Source organism: Alosa pseudoharengus, unplaced genomic scaffold, assembly GCF_046254945.1.
Source record: "Alosa pseudoharengus isolate Yale_2024_CS ecotype anadromous, Long Island Sound unplaced genomic scaffold, YU_APseudo_1.1 YU_APseudo_1.1_scf_12, whole genome shotgun sequence".
Lineage (NCBI taxonomy): Eukaryota > Metazoa > Chordata > Actinopteri > Clupeiformes > Clupeidae > Alosa > Alosa pseudoharengus.
Genome location: NW_027468587.1, coordinates 21,984,725 through 22,008,477, shown reverse-complemented (window position 1 = coordinate 22,008,477; position 23,753 = coordinate 21,984,725). Strand labels below are relative to the sequence as shown.

Sequence of the window (23,753 nt, the reverse complement as noted above, 5' to 3'; positions counted from 1 at the left end):
GACTTCCCTGACTGAACAGTTGCAACTGTTTTGATTGTAACAACTGATGGTAATCTGACACTGAATTTTGGTGTTTGCACTGGTTTCCACTTTAGGTGCCTTGGGTTGTATCTGCCCCCTTGCATTGGGATGTTATGCTGTAAACAAATATGGAGAGAATCCGTGTTTAGCATGTGTTCCTGGAGGAATGGCATCGATGAGGACCCACATGAGGCTTACATATGGCATCCAAGTAGGCTACATAATTTTATATTAACATTTGTGATCTGACAACTGGTTGGCAGAAGTTTAAAACCCTCTCTTATCTGAGTAAAACAGAACAGTCTGTGTGTGTGAAGGGGATACGAAACTGACAGAACTCAAGAGTTTCAAATTATTGTGCAACATTAGAAAATACGTTGTCATCAACGATGTGATGACTCACCTCTCTTTGAGGAAACAACAACAGATTCTGCCAAGGACAGACAGTGATTTACCTAGACAATTTAAATAACAGGATGTATGCAGTTGAGAATATGTCCCTCTTGCGTTTAAGGCCAATAGGCCTTGCTGACACACATCTCTTATGTTCTTTCAGGGTACACTGTGCAATGACGCTTTGATGACGACCTTTTGTGGATGGTGTGAGACGTGCAGGATGGCCAGAGAGATTCGCTTCAGAAATGGAGACATTTCGTGACACACACACAGACTCGTAGCCTATATTGCAGCAACACTGGTCTATTACATTTCGCAACAATGTTATATCTCAGTTTCCCTCATACCCGTGCACACCTCTAATACGCACATCTTGCATCCTCTGTTAGTTCTTAAAGACCTATGTGTTTATATTTGTCAGTTTTCAATAAATCATGAAAGAAAAACATATTGTATGTCTTAACCTTTTCCCAGTCCACCTCATTCTGATCCCTCACAACTTAACTGATGGGCATTAAGTAGAGCTGGTGTTTAAAGTCAAACCCAGACTATACAGTCTATATATGTCTATGGTCAAACCGTGTAAACATTTGAGCAGATCTTTTAGTAAGGCCCACGATGATTGGTTCTTGCTCGTCGTGACCTGGCAACCAAGTGAAAGCTTTCAGACGCTTTATCCCAAACAGCAAAAAGAATCCAGGCTCTGTCTGTTTTGTTGCCACAATCAAGTTATTAGAGTCAATTATAAAACTGAAGGGTTGCTTCAGCGTGAACATCCAACATGTCTTCGAGAACACTACCTCTTCTCTTCATTAATCTCGGTGGAGAAATGCTTTACATCCTGGATCAACGCCTACGAGCTCAGAATATCCCAGCCGACAAAGCCAAGAAAGGTAACATTAGCTAGGTCCTAGCAATGCAATTAGCTAGCAGGTTGTAGACTATGGTAACAGTAACGTTAGGACGAGAAAACCAGCCATTCAGATACGCCAGTTGTACACTGATCCACGAAGCATAAGCCATAGCAACAGGTTACCACAAACGATTTTATACCTTTATATTGCATTGCGCTGGCGGTATAGCTGCTAAAGCTGTTGTGTCAGCCAGGGCCAAATGAAAGCTTTATGCTACGTCTCATGGTCACAGAATAGCCCTGGCTAGATAAGTTATGTTAATGTCATAACGACAAGCAAGTTATTTACAGCAGATCTTGTTGTTTGATCTTTGACAGATGCAGTCTGTCAAACTAACGTTAACGTTGCGTTATCAGTCATGCGAAATCACTACTAGCCAGTAATGTCTCCCAGACAGACGTTTAATCTTTGTCTTGCGTTAACCTCAGATAACTGTCTGCTAACTATTCAAGTGAGCATATTTTTTAGTAAGGAAACTGAAAATATTCAGATGGCCAATAGCTTGACCTTAGTACTTTTAGCTTAACAATAAGAAGTGCATGGGCTAATTTATCCATGCAACGTCATTCTTGCCTGCCACAGACCAAGGAGTACCGTTAATGTTAATATGTATAACCATCTTATTAACAACTTATCGTAGTTTGCTTTAGCAAGAGACATGCTTATTGCAGTGTGATTTCTCTCGGAAGTCATTGACCTTACTCTGAAGTTAATATCAACTGTTGTTACATCTGATCTTTATTATTTATATTTACCTAGTAGCTGATGCATGGCTAGAGGAGGACAGAAGACAAGGTAAACATGTCCTTGCTTCACCGATGGTAGGCTGCATAGGCTGCAGTTTCTCGCTGGGTGTTACATCAACAGAAGATTAGGGTTTTTTAGTCTCGCTGGCTTGCTCCCCCTTCATATGCCAAACTAGTTCTATCAATCTAAGTAGGCTACGCTGCAAATCCACATGCTGGCTGCCAATGTAGGCCTAGTCTGGCTCAGGTTTTTGCTCACAATACGTGTCAGAGCCTGTACTACTCAGAATGTGCACCATTGGAAGACTCGCGTCGAGCTGGTTATTGTTGTCATTGTTGCCTGGGGCATATGCTTGAAGACTGTTTAGGGCTTCACTTGTCTGCCTGAGTGAGTGCTATATTTCAGTGTAGAAGATTGGTCACTAATGGTGAGTCGACTTACTGCCTCTATATTCACTTCGCTTATGACCAAACACCCAAACCTCCCAGTGAACCTCCATCCCACATTGTGATGTGCTTGTTCTGTATCCTCTGTGTCCTGTGATGTGGCAGTAATGAATGACATCATCACTACCATGTTCAATAAGAAGTTCCTGGAGGAGCTGTTCAAGCCACAGGAGCTGTACTCCAAGAAGGCCTTGAGAACTGTTTTTGACCGACTGGCCCATGCCTCAATCATGAGGCTCAACCAGGCCAGCATGGACAAGGTACATCAATGTCTATATGTGCTATATGGTGGCACTCTGTGTAATTGAACAAGGAAACACAAGGTGATAAGAAATTTGGATTGAATTATATCTGGACATTTTCACCAAAACGTAAAATAAATGGCAACTGTTATTCTGAATGCCTGTAATTTATTGATGTTAGTAGGCCTACTATACAATATGATTCCTTTGAGGTGGTTATTTGGCCAACATTTAGCCAAATGGCACCCTCTGGTGTGTGGTTATGTTGACTTACGGTTGTATTGTGTCAGCATTTCACAGGTGATTAGGCTATACACTCGTTGTAAACATCATACTGAATACTAAACATCATTCTGAATGCTGTATTATTCATGCTAATAGATGGCCTTGAACCTTTCTTGAATCCTACACTATAGTTTTAAGCATACTTACAAAATGTCAGGATTTATTACATCATACATCGAAAAGTAAAATGTAACTTTGTTTTTTTATGTCTTTATTGTCCTTGTGCCTCTGTCCTGCCAGCTCTATGACTTGATGACCATGGCTTTCAAGTATCAGGTCCTGCTCTGTCCACGACCAAAGGACATCTTGCTGGTCTCCTTCAACCATATGGACGCCATCAAAGACTTTGTGAGAGACACGCCCAGCATCCTCAGCCAGGTGGACGAGACCTTTCGCCAGCTCATAGAGGTGGGTCACATTCACTGCACAGGCCACAGCACAGCATGTGGTCACAGCATCCACCTGAAAGCTTCTTACAGAGTGGACAGGTTCATTTAATTCTCATGTTCATCTCTCTATGCTGTTGCATGTTTTAATGACAAATTGGAGTTTTTGATATGTTACAGCAGAGTCTAAACCAGAAATCACATGGAATAAAGTCACAGGAATAATGTATTAACTGTATTCTTGGTTACATTCACAGATATATACCCCACTTTCAGCTGGGGAGTTGCAACTGATCAGGCAGACCCTCCTCATATTCTTCCAAGACATGCACATACGAGTGAGTCATGTTATGCTTGCTGTCTCAGCTGGATGGGCTAGGGGTGAAGGTTATGTGAAATAAATGGAAATGGGAAGTTCATGCAACGAGATTGGGAAACCACTTAGTTGGGTAACTAACCATCATTGAGCAACAGCTGTAGCAACCAGGGAGTGTGTTATTTTTGTATTTCTCTCTAAATGATTGATTGATTGATTGATTTTGTTGTTTTTACCTGTTCTAGGTGTCCATATTCCTGAAAGACAAAGTACAGAATTCCAATGGGCGTTTTGTGCTCCCGACGTCTGGTCCAGTGCCATGTGGAACACAGGTTCCTGGACAGATGAGGTGCGACGACACACCACTAGTTAAACATTATCTGATCTAGCTGGGGTTCTCTTAATGAAATGTAACTTTCTGAATGGCCATTTTGATGTTGTTGTGAAGCTTGAAGTATTGAGTCATGCACAGTTGTTAGTTGGAGCTGTCTTATCTGACTTCAACCTGTTGTAAATTATATTCCAGAGTCAACCTCTCTAAGCCGTGTCACTCCTTGCTCTTCCTTATCTCTGTCCGTTTCTGTCTAGCTCACTTACTGTAGACAAACCCTTTTGAGAGTTAATTGCATTAGCGAAGAGACTGTTGGATGTTACAGCCATCTAATTTTAGCTGGGTCTACTTTTAGCATAGCTCTAATTGTGATAGGATTGTGTGTGGTCATGCTGAAATGGCTTGAAACATTAATGTGTCACGGAGCAATGGTTCATGAACAATAGAGTTTGTAGTCTGAAAATGAAAACAAAAATAGTGCTTTGGTTGTCATGTAGATCGTCAGATGTTACCGATTTTACCTAAAAATGGGTCTTACAGCATATTGGATTTAACGAGTCTGAAGTGCATTCTGTGTTAAAATAGGCTTTGGATAACCCAGCGGTATATCTGTATATTGTGAATTGAGCCTGAAAATGTTGTAAAAAGTATGTGTTTGTGTTTCTCTGTTTGCCTGTCTCTCTGATGTTTCAGGCAGTTCAGTTGCTCTGGCGAGGAGCTTAAGAGACTTCAGTTCTCCAATGGTGGGAACTATACCAGTGCTCTCCGTGAGGGCTCGTTTGAAATGTTTGGCGAGAGGGTAATCAAGTTGGGCACAAACATGTAAGCCTCACTCACCGGTCCATAAAGTTCATTACAAATGGCAGTATCATGAATACCAACAGCTAATGATATGAACTGAAATGAGAACAGTTAATGCACTGACAAATGTATGTTATTATTTAGACATGATTTGAGTTTAAGTGTTTATGTTGCCCTTTAGGTATAGCGTGAGTCGTCCTGTGGAGACCCACATGTCAGGGACATCAAAGAACTCCGCACAGCACACCAAGGTGAAATGAGTTTGCATGTAAATGGGTGTGATTTGTGACATTGTTTTTATATAGGAATGGGTTTATTCTAATGCTTTCAAACTATTTTTTTCAATACATTTTAGGTGAATACTGCACCCAACCCTCTTGCAAAAGAAGAACTAAATCTGCTTGCAAAGCTGATGGGGGGCTTGGAGATGCAGACGCCTACCAGCACAGACTCAGGGTTCCGTGTGAACCTATTTGCCACAGATGAAGAAGAGGAGTGAGTTTTTTTCTATCTGGCCATCTAATCTGCTTTCAAAGTGGTGCTCCATGAGAACATGTCTCTAAAACCAATTGTGTGACTGCCATCATTTGCCTGTATCTCTTGTCTTTCTTCTTGATCACAGAGAAGCTTTAATATCAAGACCGGATGAGCTGTCATATGAAGTTATAAATATCCAAGCAACCAAGGTAAGATACAGTAATATGATATTACACTAATATAAACATTATTCTCCTGGACAGACACAATTTAATTTCTGGAATTAGGCAGGAATTAGAGGTACACAGTGAGGCTACTGTCTAATTTGAAATGGAATAGCAGACAGACCATAGGTAGTAGAATAATCTGTGTTTAGAGTGGAGCCACTTATAGATGTTTCTTCTAAACAGCATAATTTGTTTTATTGACTGGAAGAGCTGGACTGGTGAATCTGGGATAGGTGAAGCTAACAGCATGACCACACGTGTAATGATCACAAGATGAACACTAGAAGCTCTGTTTCTCATTGGCCACATGCCATGTGTTTCAGGACAAACAGGCCAATGCCGAGCTGGCCAAAATCATGGGGGAGTTTGGTGAATCTGGAGATCCCGCCCCTACCTCCAGCAGCAAAGGAGATGACCTGCTGGCCATGATGGACGGCCTGTGATGCAGTGTGGGTCTGTAGCGGTCCTCAAGGCTAAGCAGGTTAGGCACAGTCATGGTGTCATGCTGTGGACAAGGCATGGAGTAGACTGAGTACCTTTGCCTCACAGCTAGTGTGGACCCGTATGTGCCCCACACAAGGCACAACCTCCATTGTGTGTGTTTATAGAGTGGAGGTGTGATGGGAGGACAACTCAGGTTTTGGCTCATCAAGGTATTTTGGGTCATCAAAAATCTGCTGCAATAGTTTACCTTTCGGGCAGAGGGCAAATTGTTTGCTTCAGTGTATTGTGTGTGTGTGTGTATGTGTATGGCCGCGACTAGAATCACCTCAGAGCATTTCTTGGTGTTGCTCCTTCATGGGCCCCAAAGCTTTCCCGAACAGTTGGTGCCACACTGTGTTTCATCAGCACCAGGAAGTGCTTTACAACAGCTTAAGGTTGCATTGCTTTTCCATACCACCAGGGGGCATACTTCATCTACAGTCATTTTGCAATGGTAAATCATGTGTATTTGAAATGCTGGTGTTTTATAACCAATGTGTTAACCAAATACTAGTCCCCAGGCTTAGTTTCTGTCATTGCTGTAAGGTTATCGTGTTCAGTTTGGTTAAACACTTTCAGAATCCTCATTTCAATTACTCATGGTTTCAGTTGTTAACATAAGAGTTGCACATGCTGTGCATGTTAGTTGTTTGAGAGGTTTTCAGCTCGTTGATCCAGCACCTGCCGTAAAAGCCCAGGCAATTGTTAATGTGTCAAGAGAGTGAAGACAGAAAACCTAAGTGCACTTGTCATTGTGTTTCAAAGTTGTATATCCAAAAATATATGTATGAACTGAATGTTATTGTCAGTTGGTCACAAAACTTTAAATGGTCAAATTTTAAGAAATGTTGCCTAGTCCATGGTTTAAAACATTTTACTGACTCACCACTGCAATGAATTTGATAATAATGTAAACGCCAGTAAGGCCCTAATTCCAAACAATTTTGTGAATAAATTTTTGAACTTATTGTGGTTATTTATTGACGCATTTCATTGCATCTGTGTTTTTATTCTTTCTGTGAAATAGACCATATGTTTATGAAAACAATATTCTGTCTTTCTTTTTTTCATTAGTTTTTCCCCAAAAGTAGTGTGAATAAAAATTCTCTGAACTTGGCTGTTATGAAGTCATATGTTTGTTTTTAGTGCAAGATTATCTCAACCTACCTCTGAATTTTAAATTTAACCTTTCACAAATTCTAAATGGAACATTTTGACCTTGTTGATTTGACATGAAAATGCTCGTAGTGAATTTCCCATAACCTACTGTACGGTACAGTCAGTGACCGATAAACCAGGACTACTAAGTCTTTGTCACAATGTCCCACCACCCACTCAGAGCCAGAGCTGCATCCCACACAGCCAAGACATGTTTGGCAGTTGAATGACTGTGTTTCAAGCAAGCAATATTGAAAGACATGTATTCATTTGTGAATCTGGGGGAGAGAACGCCTACATCTGTACCTTAGTGAGCTGCTTGATCTCATGCTAGCGACATCACTCCAAACATTCATGCTGGGGGAAAAAAAACATCTACCTCATTTTATCATTTTAACTATTTTAAGACAGGCATGGCTGTTGAAAAATGATACAAGATTGTACTTATCACATAGCCTTATGTTCTTTTTTGTTTGTTTGTAAATAGTAATTCAACCAGGTGAAAAGGTCAGCTCTTAGTTTCATGACGCTGACACTCAGTGAGTCAGCATTGAAGTCTACATTAAAAACAATATTATATTATGTACATATACGGTACATTAAAAACAATATTAATAGAATATACATTATATTATGTACATATATGGTACATTAAAAACAATATTAGAATATACTTGTTGCATGGACCAACTTGGAAGAATATTTATATGCATGGAAATGTTTCAACTCAGTACACCTCTGCCCCAGTGCACCCCATGAGAAAATAAATATCACTTATCAAATCTCTCAACCCCCTTTTCAAGACACATGGTCAGCCATACACCAAAGTTGGCATGTAGGTGCTGCAGATGCAAATTCACAATTCATTGTACTGTCAGTGATTGTTGGGATAGCCAAGTTCGTCAAACCACATGATTTGTCCTAGAGTCTAGACTAACCATTATAATTTGTTGACCCGTACAACATTTAGTCTGGTTCCTTTTGTGTCATTTACTGTTTTACCTTTTCCTCAGCCACTCATTCGGCTGACATCATGGCATTTCTCAGAGGATCCCCATAGCAACAGCACCTGTTTTGCATGGATACAACAAATAGAAAGGCAAGTCAAAAAGAAAATATCAGAGTCTGGGCTTGTCTCTATACACCCTTACACTCCACCCACAATCACGCACACTCATACCTACACACACACTTAGAATTACCAAAATACCACAATCAAAACATGCTGAGACACCGCTCTGAGTGAGCGTGGGGGTGGGATATCTCAAAATGAAGAAACATTCTCGACACTCATCCTGGCTAGGACTAACCTGGGGAATCAGCAGTCACTATCTCCCAGAAGGCATGAAACCCAGACATGCACGACAATCACATACAATTAGCCCATGCAGCTATGTCAGATGGCAGTTATATGGTTTGTGAGTATATGTGTAGATTGAATACTTCAACAATGAAATTATTTCACCACAAAAACAAACATCCTCATTTACATAGCCACAAGATTCTACCACAAGTAGGCTGCATGACATTAAAAATAAAACAACGACCTGGGAGTTTAGCCATAAAGGAATAATAAAGCAATTAATCTCAATGGAATCAATTTAAATGGGCAGTTGGAGCATTTTTTTAAAAGCAGAGATCTTCAAACAATGACAAAAAATGGCTTATATTAATGAGCAATGTTGTTTTACACAATATGTATTTTGGAGGTCCCGGGGTTCTTAGCCTGAAACACGTTTAAGACTTCTGGTATAAAGGTTGTATCAAGCAAACTGGCACAAACTGTGTTTTTAGTTTCTGTTCAACATTAGAATCAGTCATCCACTAAATAAATCATTGCAGCTAAATTAAGTAAGCTTAAATTGCTGGAACATCTCGGCATGTTGCATTTAAAGTCAATCATTAAACAGACAAAAGGAAACACACCCATGTACAGATTAACTGTTGTCTGTTGGGGCACTTCTCACTCTCTCTCTCTCTCCTGCCATTCTTTTAAAATATTTTCTCCATTGCCCGTGGGCATACACAGAATGAATCAGAGTTTCCACACCTCTAAAGGAGTGGGCTGGCCGATAAGCCACAGGCTGTCATAAATGTTTCATGTGGCTGAGGGCAAGAGCTGAGCTGAGTCAGAGCAGGAAAGCTACAGAGTCCAACCTCAGGTGCTGCCCTTTAAATGGTCCTCTCTGTTTGATTAGTTGGCCCCGCACCTTCCCACTGGTCTCAGACTTAGAGGGGTGGGTGGGACTGTTCATTATGCAAAGGTGGGCTAAATATGGATCACACTGAAAACGGATAGTGAACTGTGTGAACTGCCTCAGACAATGTCAGCCAAGAATGCAGTGTGATTAATAGGCCTAACTGTAAAACAGAGCGGCACACAAGTGCCAGTAGGGACTGTGTGATCCATGACATGTTGGATTTTCTCCATAATATTCTCATCGGTCAAATTTAGCCAAATTTGACGTCACTGTAGGCCTATAACCCTATAATGTCTATAACATTTACTCAATTTAACTTCCTTTATTTCTAGTTGGTTAGAATCATCCAGTTCTGCACTTGTCTCTAAACGTTAAGCGTCCTTTATGAATGCACCAACCTCATTGAAGAAAATTATGAATAGGGATATATTGGCCATTGTAGGACAACTCACTGAGTCATCATTTTGGATGCAGTTGTCAATGATCCTGTTGTAAGCAAATACCCCGCCCCCATTCAGCACGATACATTAAATATTAATGTAACGTTACTTCATCAGTGGGCTCGGGATAGTCTTGTTTCAGAGCAGGGTAGATATGATAGATTGCTGAATGGTAATTGACTGTGGTGGTTGTTTTATTGGCTGAGCAATCCTGTCATTCATTCAATGTGCGTCATTTCCGTTGTCAGGTGGTGCTGCTATGGAAAGATGTGATCAGAGCCGTCGATAGAAGGCTTTTCCTGGCTGCACTATTCCGTAGTAAAACAACTTCAAATTTGCGGAGTACCCAGGCTTTTGTTTTGAAAACATTCGTTTATATTGAATCTGAAGAGTTTGTGAGTGTAAAAATGCTCCGGTTGTAGAGCACGTACGATTTTCTCGGCGGTTTTACCTCGAGGTAAGTTGTTGTTAAAGAGCCCTTCAGTCGACTCATCTGAGATTTGAACCGAGTTTGGTGGCGACATCACTAGCCAGTCAGCTATATTACTTTGTTTAAAGACCCAGATGAGTTGATATACACGTGTGATATTTACAGTACTATGCGAAAGGTATATTATTCAACCTCAGTGCTGCCCTTGTTACTTCTCGTGCTATGTAAACAGGCGATATTGTTCAACTCGGCGTCTGAGTTGTCTTTACCAGTCCTGCTAACGTTAGCAGAGGCTAGCCAGTTGTCGCTGGTAAGGATAACTACATATGTCGAAGTTATCAACCACCTTAGAATTTAGTAGGCATATGTTAGCATTTTGCATAAAGCAAACTGTTTCTGTCGCAACTCGGATGTCACCGTTCCATGTGCTTGTGTTGTGTATTGTGGTCTTGTGGTTGTGTGTGCAGCCTTCGTTTGGTGTCTGGCTAGTGCGAGTTAGCGTTGTTAGAAGCCCTGGCTCTAATGTTAGTAGCTAGTAGCTAACTAGCCAGCTAATTTTGCCTAGTCTTGTTGAGAAGGACATGTCTACGAACGTCTTGAATCAATTGTTTCTGGTTTGTAACGTTAACTTAATATAACTCGAGGTTTGCGTGATATGCGCTGCTTTGAATGTGTCTGAATTGTCCCTATACATTACGATGCATTAACCGCCGTAGCTGCTTTTGCCGTGAGTCATAACTGAATGCATAACGTTAACGTTACCGTCGGTGAAATTAGTTGTGCTAACGGTCAGTTAACGTTATCGGAAAATGCCAAGGAATCAGGCATCTGTGGACCTTCGTCTGACATTAGCTATCTCATCAGTTGGTGTCCGACTTGAATGCTTCTGTGTTTTGTTCTCTGAAACGAATATTATATCTGCAGTGTAGCCACAAGCTAAAAGTTATACGGTTGACTTTGCACATCTTATTTGGAAAGATTTGATCGACCTATCCGTCCGAACAACGTTACAGGCATCCTCATTTTAGCAGCTAATTGGTGATGCACGCAGCATTTTGAAGCGTATTCAGTTACAAGTCAGTCATTCGAGGCAACTATGATGGCAAGGAGAAAGATGCCACTGGAGTTGCCTGAGTTTGCAATTTTGCAATTAGGCAAACGTGAGCCAATTTGAGTAAATGTAGACCTTAGTGTTAATCTGTCGTGTTAAATAACGTTACTGTGCAGCCGGTTGAAAATCTAGTTGTCCTTTCGTAGAATATTGGTCCCTTGGGAAACATCCGAGTTTCCACACCCTACGCTAACGTTACTTTGTGGCATTGTCTTTTGTCTCCATGCAGCACTCTGCCGTTCAGTCGCTAGATATCATAATGTTAACTAGCTAAGTACTCCTCCTGACTTGCCATTCAATGTTTGTGGTCAATATCAACCATTCTCTCCCTAGCATCGTTAATTGTAATGTTTCTTTTTGCAACAACATAAGTGCCACAATATATTTTGGGGGAACTTTGTTCTACCATCGGCTAGTCCACGTGCTCTTGTTTACACAGTGGTGTTGATTGATCACCGTAGTCTGTGGTCTTTTTTCTCTTGGTTCTTCCTTCGGGAACATTGTCTTCCAGTACGGGTAATTGAACCCAGTGAGCTAGCAGACGCGTGGTTTGGATACCTCGCCGAGGTAGAGCGAGTGCTGGCGATGTCTGTTAAACCAGATAGTGGGTGGATCTCATGCCGCCTATGGTGTCTCCCGGCTCAGTGTACTGGGCTATTTTCAGAACTGCGTGCTGGCGAGGGAGAGGAGCGTGCCTCCACTCTTGTCTTAGATAATATGCATCAGACTAGGTGTGCCTCTGCTTTCTCTGTCTCCCCCTCAGTCCTTCCCCTTGATGTTAGTCTTTGCAGTGATGTTATGCATGATACCGTTTGATGTGAGGGATAGGCCTATTTTTTCCCCGTTTTTCTTCTTCAGACATTACTGTTTAGGCTAGTCACCTGAAGAGCCCCCATAAGCAACTAAAAAAGATTTGTTCCACATTTTCTCAACAATGACTTTGAAGCACAGTTGCAGTCAGAGGTTAAAAGATAACAAAGCGTGCTGCCAAGCACATGACCTTGAAATGGTCACACACACGCACGCACGCACGCACACACTCAATCCCAAGTCCTGGCAGTCCTGGCCAGTGTTGTATTTATGAATGAACACCAGCTTTGTTGTACAGAAGGCTGTCTATTCCCTAGTCACTGCCATTCTGACATGGCTGCCTGAGGACGGCCTGTCCAGGCGAGTGGCCTTGATTCTCAAGTAGCCAGAGAAGGCAGATCAGTGGTGGCATAATTGTGGAGGCTGCACCGGGCGCACAGCGCTCTGCTCTGTGACAATCACGATACTCAGTCACAGTCTGTCACGCTGTCGTCTGTCTGGACACTGAACAGTCATTTTCAAAGAGGATGATTCATGCTTAATGGTAGCCAACTGTTGCCCTACCTGGCAGAATGTTCTGCTCGCTCTCACTCTCACTCTGTGTCTCTGGCAGAGGGATTGCCAATGCAATGACTGTCCATAGTTTACCCGTGTGTGTGTGTGTGTGATGTGTGAATGCCCGGGAAGATACACATGCTACGGGCGCTTGTGTGGCAAGTGTCAACTGACGGTGTAAACTCAACCTGTCACAATTTGAATCTGTGTAGGTGGCGACGATGGCAAACTGAAACTGATTACGAAATGTCCAGACATGTTGTGAAAGCGTTCACCTAAAATAACATCTACGTGACTTTTTGAGAGAATGTAAACCTCTGCAGCAACAGAGAGCCTCTCTCCATTGTGCCCTAGTTTGTTTGGTTGTAGGATGCAGTGAACCATTTTGTGCTCACTGAGGAGCGGTGTTGCCTAGCAGTGCTTGGGTCTCTCAAACTGCTTTTTTTTTGTCTCTTTCAAATATGGGCATTTCAAGAGGTGTTTTGCATGATCGTTTGTGTGTGCGTGTGCGCGCGCGCACGCATGTGCACATTTGGTGTCATCCTCTGGTATCTCGTATTCATGACACGTCGTTGCTGGAGAGAACCTCTGGGCTGAGCGTGATTCACCGCCGCCAGCGGGACTCGGCATCCCGTCACGGGAAGCCGAGAGAGTTTCATCACATTAGAGGAAGCCACCAGCTACTCGAAACACATCCCTCTCAAGCCCCGACCAGCGCTGGTGCAGGGGATGTTTTCTTCTGCTTTCCCCAGTCCTGCTGCACCAAAGCCACGTGCTCACACTTACACGAAATGAAAGTTGATGTTGTGTGCAGCCCCCCCCCCCCCCCCGTCCCAAAAAAATGAGGGAGAAAATAGAAACCACAAATATCCGCTTATGAGAAAGGGAGAGGAAGTGACAGTCATGCTTCAGCCAGATTAAATGCTGATTTCTCAGTAGATACGGCTCGGCAGATTAAAAGCACAAGGATTGCAGAGGAGAGAAGAGGGGGAAAAAATAAATGTATAGGAGCCGAGAGCCAAACCAAGAAGTAAGACTATTTTGGTGGATGTGACCATGCTTTCCATCCATGCCCCTGTGCCATCTGGGGGTAATTCCAGTCTGCTTTTCTCTGACTTTTGATGTTTTTCATGGGTGCCCTAGCTGCTGGCTACAGTCGATGCCATTGTGTGTGTGTGTGTGTGTGTGTGCCGAATTTCTCAGCCCTAGTGTCATCAGCAGGACCCTCAGCTGACATGGCCTCATCTTCATGAGCTGCCGACGATTGACCCCTTTAACGGTCTGCCGTTAGCAAATTGAGGTGGTGGGTGTTGTGTGTGTGTGTGTGTTTTGCTTAAGGAGGGGAAGGAGGGGCCAGGTCATGAGTACCACCCCTTCCCTTTTCACACACACACACACACACACACACACACACACTCCACTTACTCCATTCTTTTCTCCCTCCCCCTATCTGTATCATCTTGCCTATGAGTCAGCCTGCCGTTGCCAGTGGTGCTGGTGGGGCTGTGTGAAGTGGACGGGGTTACTCAGCCTGCTCCTGCTCACGCTCACGCTCTGCTACCAGCCAAACACACACAGCAAGAGGGTTGCTGTTCTCCGCAGACTCCTGTGCTCTCCATCCGCTGTGGACAGTCCAGAGTTCCATTCACAAGGGCTTGTTTCTGTTTGAGTGCAGTTTGCTGGACAAGATTTACACCACCACGGTGCTTATTGTGTGTGCTTGTTGTGTGAGTGTGTGTTTGTTTGTGTGTGCGCCTGCATGCAGATTATTGTCTGTGTTAGTTTATACTGTGCTAGCAGTACTTCACCTAATGCTCTTTGCTCCTGTGTCTAACAGCCTTATTGTTTTTTCTGCCTGCCGCAGTTCGACGATGTCCAAGCGCCGTGCTTCAGAGAGGGGAGCAGGGGAATCGTCCGGGCGGGCCAGCAAGCTACTGTGCACGGGCATATCAGGCAGTAACGCCAAGAGAGCCGGCCCGTTTGTCCTGGGTAAGAAAAGCAGGCATTTTCCTTTTGCTTATACGCTCTCGCTCTCCTTATTGTGTGTGTGTGTGTGTGTGTGTGTGTGTGTGTGTGTGTGTGTGTGTGTGTGTGTGTGTGTGTGTGTGTGTGTGTGTGTGTGTGTGTGTGTGTGTGTGTGTGTGTGTGTGTGTGTGTGTGTGTGTGTGTGAGTGAGTGAAGGGGCGGTAGGGGAGTCTTGCGCAAGAAAGCGCTCTCCTAATGTCTCGGTCAGTGCGTACAGGAAAGGGGGGAAAAAAAGATGAAAGAAGGGGGGCTTCTGTGTGCCTGAGAAAAGAATGTAAAGAATTTCTTCCTGATCTCCGTGACTTTGGTTGTAAGTGCGCTGCAAAACTGGGGAAAGGATAGTGGTATGTCTTGTTTTTTTTTTTTTTTTTGGGAGGACCCGCTCTCCTTAAATTCCCCCTCAAGACAGTTGTGCAAATGGTTAGGCTAAAGTACTTAGTTGCACCCTCCCGCAGCAAATAAAGGCGCGACTTTCGTCAGCTTGCTGTGTCGACGGCTATTGTTGTGATAAGGGCCACTGATGGGTGGGTGGGGAGGCATTGCAGAGGATTATGCCCCATTTAACCACCTTTTGCTTGGGCAGCTGTCCTTTTCTTCAGACCCGGGGAACGCCGGCGCATCTGTTTGCACTAATTGCACTATCTACTCTGTTCTCGGCGTCACCCCATTTACTTCAGTTTAAATAATGCTTGTCCAATCCTCCCGTTGTCTCTCAGCTTGCACTTATAGCTGCTGTAAAAGTCTATCTAAGCTAAGAGGCTCTCACTGGCTTTTTGAAATGTCAGTATCTAATTGTATTGGAGATTTCAAAAGGAACAGCTACTTCTGTTTGGCAGTTATTTTGCTTGTGCTCAACACCATTAAAGTGAGACTGTCTACCTGAAGTGTGTTACATTGCATTGACTTTTCAATGCGATAAGTGAGGAACAACACGCTTCAAATGCTAATGCAAATAGTCAAGAAATGCAATTATGGCTTAAAGTAGCTTATAGGCTTCCTGTGTTTCTTATTTTCCATTGTTGTTGTGTTTTAGGAATAGCTATGCATCCAGTTCAAATGTACATGTGATCCACTTTTGCATAAAGCACAGCTTTGTGTAATTGAAAGTGTGTCCGACTCACTCTCTCTTCTTCAGGACCGCGACTGGGGAACTCGCCTGTGCCCAGCATAGTCCAGTGTTTGGCCAGGAAGGACGGAACAGATGACTTCTATCAACTCAAAGTGAGTGATTAGTGTGTGTGTGTTTTTGTGTGTCCGTGCGTATTTCCTTGCTACTCTCCCCCTGTCCTTGGCTCCCCTAGTCATTCTCGTGTGTGTGTGTGTGTGTGTGTGTGTGTGGGCAGATGGAACGGGGCATCATCTAACAAACAAAAGCCACTACTGTCTCTGCCTCCGGCCTGAACCTTTGACCTCCCCTCCTGTGCAAACGTCTTTGATTCTGACCCCCCTCCCCGGCCTTTTTTACGGCTCCTGTACCAGGGCCAGGCCGGAGCTGTGTGTGTGTGCACACCACTACACACATGCGCCAAATGCGGCACTAAGTCTGGTTTACGGGGGCTATTGAATAATGGCTTCATCGCAGGCCTGCCGTCAGTGCCACACGCCGAACTCTTGACCTCCCTGTGCCCCGCGGCGCAGACAGAAAAGGCCCTTGCACTCCTGTGTGGACAGACAGCCCCACACCACACTGTCCACACAGTCTTCCTGGCAGTGTGTGTACACAGAGGGGCCGGAGGGGAAACGACTCGCTCTTTATGGGTCTGTTTTGGCAGAGTTTCTCTGGAGGTTATGTGCTGGTGATGTATTGATAGTGGGTTAAAGCGCATTTTGAACAGGACTGCGTACTGCTGTGTTAATGAATGTAAAAAGTGAGGGTGTGCATTTAAAGTCACCCTTTCCAATATGTGAATCCGTGTTGTGAGCGTGACCTTTGACCTGCTGTGCAGATCCTGACGCTGGAGGAGCGTGTGGATGGGGCTGGAGAGACGCAGGAGGAGCGGCAGGGCAAGATGCTGCTGCACACTGAATACTCCCTGCTGTCCCTGCTGCACAACCAGGATGGAGTGGTGCACCATCACGGCCTATTCCAGGTATGGTTTTTACACACACACACACACACACTACAAGCAGTGTTAAACAGTGGTAAACTGTATAAACAGGGTGTATAAACACACTACAAGCAGTGTAAAACAGTGGTAACCTGTATAAACATGGTGACAAATGACACTACTGCTTTTAAACCCTAGATTTGCTCTATATGCCACCCAGGCCCTTTGTCAAATATGTTATAATTAAGTATACTTTTACAGTATGAAAATGAACATCACGATTATACTGACCAAAATCCCCACAGAGATCGCTAGCATTGCGGTATTGGGAAAATGTTCCTAGCCTGCCACCAATGACGGACAGAACTCCTAATTGGCCTGTCCTCCATGGTACAGTAGCAACAAAATTAGAAGTCAACAGAATACCATTCATGTAGTATAGTGTCTCGTGGCAAGAGGGGAGCTGGGGACTGAAGCACAGTGACTTGTGCATAGGTTTAACTGCTGCTCATTACAACAACAACAACAACACATTACATTTATATAGCGTTTTTCTCGACACTTAAACATTACATACTGCGCGCAACTCTGTATCTCGCAGTTGAGGTGAAGGGGGGGGGAGGGTGTTCTGGAGCACCCATAATGGGTAACGTGTGTGTCTCTGCAACTTTCACCAAAACAAAACACTATTATACAAATTTGATTTATCTACTGATGCATCCCTTCAGAGTTTATTTACTTTACCCCAAACTTGAATCGGTAGCATCAGGAAAGTCATTGGATTTACCCTTAAACCGGTAGCCATTACATCCCAATAAAGTATGTGCGGCACCAGCATGACAGGCTCCTCTTGAAACTACAGCCAAAAAAAATGGGCCGATTACAAAAGTGCAGTGTCTTCAGGTACACACATACATCATTGTGCTGTTGTGTTATGAACACCTGAGGACAAACTGGATGCAGTCCATCTGCAGTTTGCCAAGCAAACACACACACACACACACACACACACACACACACACACACAACCTATCGCTAAACTGCTCACATCTGCCCGTAAGTAATCCCTGTCTGTGTGCTTTTTTGTTCTCGTCCAGTAATTGTCTGATGGAAAAACAGAGAGGGCAAGCAGCTCACTCACTCATTCTCATTCACTCAAATTGACTTTTGTTTTGTTGTTGCTCGTGGACACAGTGACTCATTGCTATGGACCTTCATTTTTTTTGCCTGCATTTTCTCTCTGCATCCTTTGTGATCGTGTGTGTAGCCTTTTCTCTCTTGTTGTGATCATTTCTCTCTGGCCCTCTCTCTCTTCTGGCTCTGCACGGCCGTGGAGTTGTGCTGAGGTCCACTCCCTCCCAGACGCCCTATCGATCGGGTTTATTGTGGGCTCTCTTAGTCAGGGAGGCTGGGAGGCCGAGCTGGTTTAATTATAGCCCAGCTCTCCCAGGATACTCTGGCTCAGTCTTCCCCGATAACCACACACACACACACACACACACACACACACACACACACACACACAGTCTCCATTCTTAGCTTAGTGAGATCAATGCTTGGCTGTTATGTCCCCTTGTTCTCGGATGACTGCAGGAGTGTAGCTTTTATTCAGGTCCAGCCTCCATATTCTCCCTCGTTGATAGAAATGATAATAGCCACCCCCCCCCCCCCCTTCTCTGTTTCACCGGCTCTACAGAATAGGCCAATTACAGTGGCTTTGTGATGCAGATAGTGAGATAGCAGCCTGGAAAGTCTGAATACAGAGGTAGGGGAATTATCAACGGTACGCATTTTTGTCCTTGGGGCTGCAATTTGGGCAGGCTTTAGTTTTCAAACAAAGCCAATGATCTTATCACTAGAGTTGGTGTGAAACTAATCTGTGCTCACTTTTTCACAGAACCCGCCCCCCCCCCCCCCCCCCGTGTCACTCATGCTTTTATTTTAGCTTCCCTGACTTATAATTTGCATTATTAATCTGCCTCCATTATCTCTTTATTTTCTCTTTGTTTCACACTCTCCATCTCTCTGCTTCTTTTTCTCACCCTTTCGTTCAATTGCTTCCTTTCACTTCTCTTTCTCTCTATCCATCTCTCTTTTTGTCTCCCTCTCTCCCCAGCTTTCTGTCCACATGATGGACAGCATGCACAAGTGTGATCCGGTTCTAACCACCGTTCTTTGTTTGCATTGCATCACATGTATGTACAGAGCATATGAGCTGTTGCCACCAGCAGGGCACTGTCCCCCTTTCTTCTTTGTAACTGTGATGTGATGAGCGGCCTCGTCTCTCTCTAATGCCCTGTGCAGGACCGGGCGTACGAGATGGTGGAGGATGGAGGCGAGGCCAGCCGCGTGCGGCGCATGAAGAAGCGCATCTGCCTGGTGCTAGACTGCCTGTGCGCGCACGACTTCAGCGACAAGACGGCCGAGCTCATCAACCTACAGCACTACGTCATCAAGGAGAAGCGGCTGAGCGAGCGCGAGGCCATCGTCATCTTCTACGACGTGGTGCGCGTGGTGGAGGCCCTGCACAAGGTGTGTGTGTGTGTGTGTGTGTGTGTGTGCAGCACAGATCTGTGCGTGTTTGTGTGCGCGTGCGCGTGTGTGCGTACGCACGTTGGACGCCCTGCACAAGAGGCGGACACCACAGCTGTGTGTGTGTGTGTGTGTGTGCGCGCGCGTGTGTGTGTGTGTGCGCGCGTGTGTGTGTGTGCGCGCGTGTATGTGTGTGCGCGCGTGTATGCACGTGGGCATGGTGGAGGCCCTGCACAAGGTACGGACACCACAGCACTGTGTGTGAGACTGACTGCATATAGTGTGTGACTGACTGTATGCCCTTAACACCTCTTTCACACATATGGTGTATGGCTGGCCATGTGTCTTAACACAGACCAGAACATCTGACCATACACACAAATGTGTTACATGTTTAGTTGCGAGTTGAATGAGTTGAGCTGTCTGCTCTGTAGTTGCTGTCTCCAGGGCTTGATAAACCCACAACGGCTCAGATCATATGTGAACCTTCCTTCTGACCTTTTTTAAACCAGATTGTCAGATTGTTACGGCTGAGTGTGCTTTGATGAGTCTATGAGTGTGTTACTATGGAACTTTAGCTTCCACTGAAGTTTGAGATTCTCTTTCGTTTCTGCTCAGATGTACGATTTTTTCCATCACAAGGCTATCTTCCCCTTTTTCTTATTCCATTGTCGGAAAACGTCTTTGTGAAAGCTTGCTTTGTGAACTAGAAGTTCCTGCTGTCCAATCCATAATAACCCTTTTGGTCAGCGGACTTTTTTTTTTTTTTGCTCTGCCCTAAACTGAAGTAATTTACAGGGTTCCCACGGGTCATGGAATTTCTGGAATATCAAAGTCAGAATCCTTGGAAAGTCAGAATTTTATCATTTTTGGGGATTTTGAGCAGCAGTTTAAAACTTACTTGCCAATATTAATACAAATATATTTCCACTCAAAATTGGTTTATATCTGGTTATTAGCTTTACTGATTGCTTGAGTAGGCCAACTTTGTTTATTCAATGCCCATCTCCCGCTCTAAAAAAGTAAAAGATACTTAAACGCTACGCGGCTGCTCTAAAATCATTTGGTGGTATATTGTACCATTCATTATATGGAAATTTAGGTTTTGTTGTCAGGGAAAGTCAGGGACAAGTCATGGAATTTTACATGTATGGCAACCCTGCATTTACATTTATTCATTTGGCAGATGTGTTTATCCAAAACGACTTAAAGCAATAGAATAACATTTAAGCTATTAACATTAAAGCATTTTAACATTTAAGCTACAAGGCTACAGCTACAGCAATAGAATAAGTGAGGTCATGTTTTAGAACTGCCCAGTAAAATGTCTCATTCTCTTGTCTCTGTGTGCAGAAGAACATCGTGCATCGTGACCTGAAGCTGGGCAACATGGTGCTGAACAAGAGGTAAGAACCCAGTGTCTCCGCCCTCCTTTCCCATCATCCTCTTGGGGCCCTGTCAGCTAGAGACTGAAGTCTTGTTTCCCTTTGCTGGAGCCCCACAGACAGACAGACAGACTGACTGACTGACTTACTGACTGGCAGGCAGGCTGGTTGGTTGGTTGAGGGCGTCTGCAGACCACCCCCCTCTCCAGCCCTGTGTGACTCATACGCTGTGGTGGGAGCGCTACACTGCTAGGAGTTGGGAAGGCAGCCAAACAGCAACGTGTCTGCTTTGTTCTTTCTTTGTTTTGGGAGGGGGTGTGGACTGTAGTAAGCGGGGCTGTGGTGTGATGTGGTGAACTTCAGGTCAGCGCGTGCTCCTCATCAGCCAGGCAAGGCGAGGAGAGCACACTCCTCATCCGTAAAGCCCTCCTCTCCCTGAGCACCATATGTCTCACACACACACACACACACACACACAAACACACACACACACACACACACACACACACACACACACCCCACTGCTTCCACTGTGCCTGACAGAGTTTTAATTCTACACTTGGCTTCTCTTTCATAGCCTCACATAACTAATGCAAGAGGTGCCAAATACAGAAGTGTTTACAGTTGCTGAGCCCTAGAGTGAAGCTTGAGGTCTGAAGCGACTTTGTTGTTTTTGTGCTGGATGAGACGCATGCTCTTGCCTTTGGGATTTTCTGTTTGGCTTGTATCTGGTTGTCAGTAGGAGCAGCAGTTAGCCTGCGAGCGCAACGTGGTGCCGTCAGTCATATCACGATCTCGTATCACATCTCGATATGCACAAATGCATGTGTGCGCTTCCATAGGATTTCTGTGCAATGAGCTTCTCTCAGCACAGTGACCCCACAGACATCCAGTGGACGCATTGGCTTGTAGTGCAAACTTGTGTCAAAAAAAACATTGCCATGATGGACAGCAAGCAGAAGTGCAATCCTGTTTTAACTTAAGAGGTCTTTCTTGTTCAGTCCCATGCATGTGTGGGGTTGCATATGCTTGCTTATCAGCAATGAGAGTTTTGGGGCCTGTCTTGAGTTAGCCGAAGTCAACCCCAATCGATTGTTTGCAAAGCATAGCCCGGGTATATTGCATCTAGAGCGTATCAGCACTTGTCACCCTCTCTTTGTGACAGTGATGTGACGAGCGGACGCACACACACACACACACACACACACACACACACACACACACACACACACACAGGTGTGTTTCATTGCTGCAGCTGTATCCTAAGGAATGGAATGGCACATTCATGAGTTGTGGTAAATACTCTAGTTTTAAATGACCACACACACACACACACATGTATGAGCTTGCACTCATTTGCACATAATTCTACTTCATCCGTGAGCAGTAACTCACACACACACACCTCTACTGTGTGTGTGTGTGTGTGTGTGTGTTCATTCATTCTTTCTCATCTTATTTTCACCTCCCCCGGTCTCATCCGCATTATTGACATGTGAAACTGCTGGACACCTTTTCAGTGAGTTGATTGGACATGATGCACAAACGCAGCGCACACTCTCCCTACTCGCTACTCACACACGTCCTGTTTGTGTTGCTCAAGTAGACACAGACTCTGTGCTCCGAGCAGAAGAGGGGAACAGTCTGTCCCAGCTGAAGACAGAGCAGCGGCTGCCAAGCCAGCTCATAACTCAGTGCTGACTCACACACACACACACACACACACACACACACACAGTAATTGCTCACATTCTGACACACCTATATACACACACACACATTACCCCAGCTACTCTCTTGCCTCATGCTATCAGTCACTTATCTTGTATCTTTTGGATATTTATCTCACTTAGTTTCGTTTTGCCCTTGGTTGTTTGGTTTTTCTAGTTGTTGGCACTGTCTTGGTTCTGTTTGAACTTGCATTGGGCCTTGCTGAGTTCTCCAGATGATTCACTCTTATGCTTAAATGAGTTATGTGGCTGGTTGTGATTGCTGGGGATTGGCTCATCGTGTTGACATAGTCTGTCAGAGAATGTCCTGGAACTACTCATTGTTTCTCTTTAGATCTAGAACTGACCCCCCCAGCCACACACACACACCACTCTAATGTTGTTTGAGCAGCTTGCCATTCTCGACTTGGATGTGCTTTGTGAAGGTGCTAACGAGTTGTTGAGTTTAAGCATCAGCGCAACAAACAGTGACACCCTGATGAGCTACACACACACACACAACCTGATGAGCTTCAGCTTTCCTGCTGTGCTTTCACAACTCACTGAAACGAGCCTCCTCTCTCACACACACGCACACACGCGCGGTCACCTGCCAGGGTCTCACACTTTTCAGCACTCCGGTCTGCCCATATGGTCTTTGAGCACCACACCACACACCATGGGCCACGCTCTTTGTAGGCCTCCTCTCACTTCATGGCCATGAATGAAATAATCATCACTTACTGGCAACATTCAAGTTCAAGAAAGTCAACCTTTACCCTCTCCAAGTCCGTAAACAGTATTCCCAGTGAGAGTTTCCTAGATAAAGTGATAGTTTCAGCTGCATGAACTGAGGTGACCCCCACCCCCCCAGCCTGGGCCCTCCTCCTACAGTAAACCACCCTCGCTTCTCCGCCCACAGAACCTCAGTGTGACAGGAAACCAGTGCAGGTTAGACGCAGGGGATCCACCCTGACATCCCACTGACGAGCTTCGAAATCCAGTGCTGACTGTGGAGATTCAGGACTCTGTGTGTGTGTGTGTGTGTGTGTGTGTGTGTGTGTGTGTGAGCCCCCCCCCCCCAAAAAAAAAATTTCCCGACATCAGCATAGCTATTCTCAGCAGCCCCTGCCACGTTCATGGGCGATGTGGGTATCCACGCGGTGGGCAAAGCAGATTTCCTGCCCGACTCCCAACCCCCCCCTCCACACACACACACGCCCCTGCTCCATGCCACCATTTCCTCCTCACCCGCTGGTCACATGACTAGGAAGTGG

At 44.6% G+C, this 23,753-nt stretch overlaps 2 protein-coding genes across 4 annotated transcripts in view; both read left to right on the top strand.

Annotated features, from left to right (window-relative positions):
* Positions 1–677: 677 nt before the first annotated feature.
* Positions 678–7,039, top strand: oscp1b (organic solute carrier partner 1b). Of its 2 annotated transcripts, XM_076280488.1 has the most exons (11): positions 678–1,310; positions 2,091–2,126; positions 2,630–2,784; positions 3,292–3,459; positions 3,695–3,775; positions 3,999–4,102; positions 4,778–4,906; positions 5,067–5,136; positions 5,241–5,380; positions 5,508–5,571; positions 5,913–7,039. In XM_076280488.1, exons 1-11 carry the CDS (start codon positions 1,199–1,201, stop codon positions 6,030–6,032), a joined length of 1,179 nt encoding a protein of 392 aa, XP_076136603.1. In that variant the 5' UTR covers positions 678–1,198; the 3' UTR covers positions 6,033–7,039. The 2 variants fall into 2 exon arrangements, with proteins under 2 accessions (XP_076136603.1, XP_076136602.1); XM_076280487.1 differs by lacking the exon at positions 2,091–2,126.
* Positions 7,040–10,140: 3,101 nt separating this feature from the next.
* The window catches only part of stk40 (serine/threonine kinase 40), a 26,705-nt gene continuing 13,092 nt past the window's right edge, over positions 10,141–23,753 (top strand). The window contains exons 1-6 of one of the 2 annotated variants that reach the window (XM_076280485.1): positions 10,141–10,328; positions 14,642–14,766; positions 15,938–16,023; positions 16,749–16,892; positions 19,155–19,382; positions 20,736–20,788. In XM_076280485.1, the coding sequence (XP_076136600.1) occupies positions 14,649–14,766; positions 15,938–16,023; positions 16,749–16,892; positions 19,155–19,382; positions 20,736–20,788 (629 nt within the window). In that variant the 5' untranslated portion in view covers positions 10,141–10,328; positions 14,642–14,648. Of the gene's footprint in view, positions 10,329–14,265; positions 14,481–14,641; positions 14,767–15,937; positions 16,024–16,748; positions 16,893–19,154; positions 19,383–20,735; positions 20,789–23,753 lie in introns of those variants that run through there. The other variant, XM_076280486.1, reaches the window with a different exon arrangement.

What these genes read in the sequence shown, in the direction of transcription:
- oscp1b (XM_076280488.1), top strand. Translation starts at nt 1,199, where the DNA reads ATGTCTTCGAGAACACTACCTCTTCTCTTCATTAATCTCGGTGGAGAA. An exon ending in AGCCGACAAAGCCAAGAAAG is followed by an intron (nt 1,311 to 2,090) that starts GTAACATTAGCT and finishes ATATTTACCTAG; the next exon opens with TAGCTGATGCATGGCTAGAG. An exon ending in ACCAGGCCAGCATGGACAAG is followed by an intron (nt 2,785 to 3,291) that starts GTACATCAATGT and finishes CTGTCCTGCCAG; the next exon opens with CTCTATGACTTGATGACCAT.